Source organism: Tachysurus fulvidraco, chromosome 13, assembly GCF_022655615.1.
Source record: "Tachysurus fulvidraco isolate hzauxx_2018 chromosome 13, HZAU_PFXX_2.0, whole genome shotgun sequence".
Taxonomy (NCBI): domain Eukaryota; kingdom Metazoa; phylum Chordata; class Actinopteri; order Siluriformes; family Bagridae; genus Tachysurus; species Tachysurus fulvidraco.
The window spans coordinates 7,512,340-7,517,339 of NC_062530.1; the positions used below are offsets into that span (position 1 = coordinate 7,512,340).

The window sequence follows — 5,000 nt, forward strand, 5'->3', positions numbered from 1 at the left end:
GTGGTGTAACCGTCAGAGGCTTTGCTGGAACTTCAGGATGTTGAGATGGAGTTTAATTTTAGATGATGCCTCAGCCTGGACCAGCAGTCTGGTCGTATAATTGCTCCTGTCGTCTGGGTGTGCTGTTTGTTAGTGCTTTTCTATTGATTGTTTAATACGTCAGACCTAAATATTTGGCTGGTAGTTGACAAGAAAACTGTGTTAACTATAACGAATATAGTAAATAATTATCATACTATGGTTCTGGAGAAATTTCATGCCATAGAGGACCAACTATATAAACCCACTTGACTTGACCGCTTGACTAATTATAGACTCTTGACTCATCCTGTACTCGTCTTATATCCGCCTCAGAAATGCTTGGATTTTGTTATTTATATATATATTTTAAATTCTTCCAAAAGAATGGTAGAATTGGGAGAATCTTAGTTCCAGTGTGTTCAGGAAGGAGAAAGCACATTGCCCTAGACTGTGATTAATAGCTGTCTAGTGCTACATGGAGCAGCACAGCCTTATAAGATGTAATAGCCGTAATAGTAGGGTGTAAAATAGGGAGGTGAAAGATGTGAAGATGTAAGAGAGGAAGCCAGGCTGTTAGGGCTGCATTATTATAGTCAACTCTAATCTCTCAGCCAGACATTTAGGGTTTGGCCAGTGCTAGACGAGCTGCCAATGACCATGTACTTTCCTCTGTTTGTCCCAGTTTCAGCCTTCAGCCAGAGGAGTGGCTGCTTGAGCCGTGGACATCATGTTGCTGTTGCCAGGACGTTTTTCCCCCCCCAATTCTTTAATGTTCTGAGGAAAGCATTGTTGCGTATTCTTTTCCGAGCCATTTATATAGGACACAGAGGACTATGTAAGAATTCAAGATTCGAGACTCAACCACTGAGATTTGTATATAATGAGAGGGTATTAAAGTGTAACGGGATGCAAACATGTGAATAAGTTATTAATATAAAGTGCAACAGAATGTAAACATACTGATTAATGTCATTTAAGAGTTACCGTGTGGTACATTGCAGTCCTATGTCATGCATCCAGCTCCGTGACACAAAATGTAGGTGAAAGCCGACCGTGACGCTTTGAAGCGGTTTAAAAAAGGCGTAATTGTAGAGTAGCGGTGCGGCGTACGGGTTCAGCAGGAATAGTGCACATACCCTACTGACATGCTGACATACAATAAATCACCACACACTCGCTTTAACACACTCGTGTTGTTGGCGAGTTTCTCAAACACGCACTGTCTTGCTGATGTTCTGTCACAGACTAGTTTGGACCTAAACAGTCACTGCGCTCGAGTTTACTGAACAAATGAACAGTTTCACAAAACGAAGAAGCCTAAATTTATCACATAAAACATACACCCACGTTCTAGAACGAGCATTTGCTAGATTGCTAGACGGCAGGAAGCTACCTATAGGGAACGTTTAGCTAACTTTTTCATCTAACAAATGCTAACGATTTACAGTAACACGACATCATCGATCCTCGTCTTGACCCCACTCCCAAAGAGAAGCTTGTAAACATCAATAAACTCTCTAGGAGAGTCTCTAGGAGATGTGTATATCCTGTATATATGTTAATTCAGAACAGACCACAGCTTAGCATCATCACGCCATGCCATACGGATCCGGAATTATGCTATTTGAAGTTGCGTCCCTAAATGACGTATTGCCTGGTTGCTAGGCAACGCAGGTCTGTTTACCGAGACCTCCAGGTAACGATGGGAAAAAGTCCTCATTTCACACAATTAAAAAAAAAAATACAGGCAGCTTATGATTTGATTTGATTTATGACATGATAACACCCCCCCCCCCCCCCCCAACACACACCCACACCCACACCCATACCCATACACACATACACACATACACAACACTTTGCTTTTATTCCTTCTGCAGTGAAACAGGTGCGGACCAAAAACAGAAAGAGATGCAGTACCATTCCATCCATTCATCCATCCATCACACACATGCTACTGTTTGTGTGTGTGTGTGTGTGTGTGTGTGTGTGTGTGTGTGTGTGTGTGTGTGTGTGTGTGTGTGTGTGTGTGTGTGTGTGAGCATGGATGTGATTAAAGTTTTGATTTATAATGCATGAACAGTGCCATGATCGTTATACTCACTTCCATTATTAATACATCATGTGCCTCGCCTCACTTCGTGTCCTTGACAGTAGTTTCCAGGACAACAGGGGTCATTGAAGGTCAACACCTTTTTAGGGAGCAGCTGGGAAGGGAGAATGGGGGAAGGGACGTGTGTGTGTGTGTGTGTGTGTGTGTGTGTGTGTGTGTGTGTGTGTGTGTGTGTGTGTGTGTGTGTGTGTGTGTGTGTGAGATTGTTTAGTCCAACTTAAATTGGGTGTGTGTGTAAATTGAGCCGAGTGTAACTGCTTTATTTCCTGTGCTCAGTACAGTTACACCTGTCAAATAACACACAGAGTCATTAAAGAGATTCTGACTCAGGAGGTGAAGCTGGTTTTGGGGTCAGATTCATTAACACCATTAAGTCTGAGCTCCTGAAATAACTACTGATGTAACTGCTGAACCACTCACTTGTTTTTGTTGTCTGCTGAGTAAGATGTGTGGTTCTGGGGTGTGTTTATAAAGCTACTTCAGTTATTAATCACTTCTCTTCTCTTCTCTTCTCTTCTGTCTCTCTTCTGTTTCTCTTCTGTTTCTCTTCTATTTCTCTTCTGTCTCTCTTCTCTTCTGTTTCTCTTCTCTTCTGTTTCTCTTCTCTTCTGTTTCTCTTCTCTTCTGTCTCTCTTCTCTTCTGTTTCTCTTCTCTTCTGTCTCTCTTCTCTTCTGTTTCTCTTTTCTCTTCTGTTTCTCTTTTCTCTTCTGTTTCTCTTCTGTTTCTCTTCTGTTTCTCTTTTTATCTGTTCTGTCATTTTCTTTTTTCTTTCTATTCTTTTCTGTCTTCTCTTCCGTTTCCATTTCTCTCTTCTCTTCTCTTCTCTTCTCTTCCGTTTCTCTTCTCTTCTTTTCTCTTCTGTCTCTTGTGTCTTGGCATAACAGGGTTGTGAAGGAGGAGATATCAGACGATAACGCCAAGTTGCCATGTTTCAACGGCCGTGTAGTGTCATGGGTGAGTGAATGTTTTTCAGGTGATGCCCAACGACAACACACACACACACACACACACACACACACACACACACACAAACTCTTCCTCTCATTCTCCCTCCCCCCCTCTCTCTCTTTCTTTCTCTGTACATCTATAACTCTTAGCGAACCCGTAACCTTTTTGTCTGACTGACCAGAGCTTTCACTGGTGTGAGAGTTGGAGCATTACGTAATTGGATGTGGAATGCACACCATAAAACAACTGTAAAGGATTACACAAATTGTGTGTCTGGCTTTGAGAACACATTTTACCATCCAAAGTTAAATCCATAAAATCCTAATGTTTTTACACTCAAACGCTGGTTTTGCCATTTATCCCGAGCGTGTAGCCTGAACTCAGTGATGTCCTTACTCACTCTGTGCAGTCAGGCCATCCTTAAAAATATTCTTGTTTGCCGTATTCTTGTTTTTTTTTTTTTTTTTTTTTTTTGCTTTAAGTCCAACCGACTTGCCGGTTGTAAATTTGTGTTAAGACCGAACATTTTTTTTTTACTCTTCAAACAACTAATACAAAAGCAATAATTATATGTTTACACTATTGGTTAGCGGATGTCACACTATGGCCTGTGCGTTCCCTTCGTCTCATCCTCTCATTCACTGTCAGTGTCAACGGTTCGCACTCGGTAATGATGGCTGCGGCTGCAGTAAACAACATGTTCGCGGTCATACGGGTTCGGGCGCCGTAATACATCTAAAAAATTCATTATAACAGCTCGACACCGCTTTAACTTGGCACAAGGTTCTGGAAAAACTGTGTCCAGATCTTTTCCCATCCCTCCTCCCGTCTAGTCTAACCGTGACCGTGTCGACTGACTTGAAGGAAACCACTAAAATGTTTTTTCTAAATTCTACATTTTTTCTAACCACTAAATTTTTTTCTTCAAATGAATGCACCTGAAATTCATGCAATAAACATGTTTTTGACAAAGATTTCAATTTGTTTGTGGTCTATATAGCCAGCATCAGAATAAGGTTTGCAATGATGCGCCCAAAGGCACGGGTTGAAGACCCAGTCAGTGACGTCACGATATGCTAATTTGTTTAAAGTCATACCTACGTAATCACCATCACCAAAATTGTACTTTTATATAGACCAAAATATTTTTAAGGATGGCCTAATAATCACTTCTGTCTTTGTCCAGAATCCGTCTTGTGTAGCAGAGAAAGTTTGCAGTCAGTCTATAAGTCCCAATATAGTGACGCAGAGTTTTTTTGTTTTACGCTGAGATTTTGTTCTTGATTTCTGACTGATGTTTGGTATTGAGATGGCGTTAATGGAAAGATGATATTGTGCCTTCCTATGGATTAGTTACGATAGAGGGGACGGGTCTTGATCCTGGTCTTGTAGAGTACACCCTGGTCTTGTAGAGCAGTGGTCCCCAACCTTTTGAACCGGTGAACAGAGAGAAGAGCGATACACACCTCCTCTCCACCAAAGCTACAACACCACTGCCGCTTGCAGCCGCTCAGCTCCAGACGTCACCTAAACCCGGCCCGATATCGTGATATTTTGCGACTGCGCGGTATTGGTGCGGCTTTAGGTGACGTCTCTCAGCTCCCGGTTAACCTCTCGTCCATGGAAAGTCGCACCACATACAATAAAATACACCACAGTAAATAAAATGGAAATAATTTAATGTTCTTTGGGCGGCCCGGTACCATTTGTTCCACAGACCGGTACCGGTCCGCGGCCCGGGGGTTGGGGACCACTGAGGTAGAGTGTTTTCTCATTCCCTCTTTTCCCAACACACACAGGTCTTTTTTTTTTTTTTTTGCCAAGACACACACAGGAAGAATGCATCCGTTCAGTCACACACCCACGTTGCCAGATTGCCTGTGGTCCCTAATCCACATGCTGCAGAGGGAACAGAAG

The 5,000-nt window shown here is 42.3% G+C and overlaps 1 protein-coding gene across 1 annotated transcript in view; it reads left to right on the forward strand.

Annotated features, from left to right (window-relative positions):
• Positions 1-5,000, forward strand: part of LOC113640418 (segment polarity protein dishevelled homolog DVL-3) — a 47,452-nt gene that overhangs the window by 22,987 nt on the left and 19,465 nt on the right. The window contains exon 2 of the mRNA XM_027142925.2: positions 3,020-3,089. Within this exon, the coding sequence (XP_026998726.1) occupies positions 3,020-3,089 (70 nt within the window). The remainder of the gene's footprint in view (positions 1-3,019; positions 3,090-5,000) is intronic.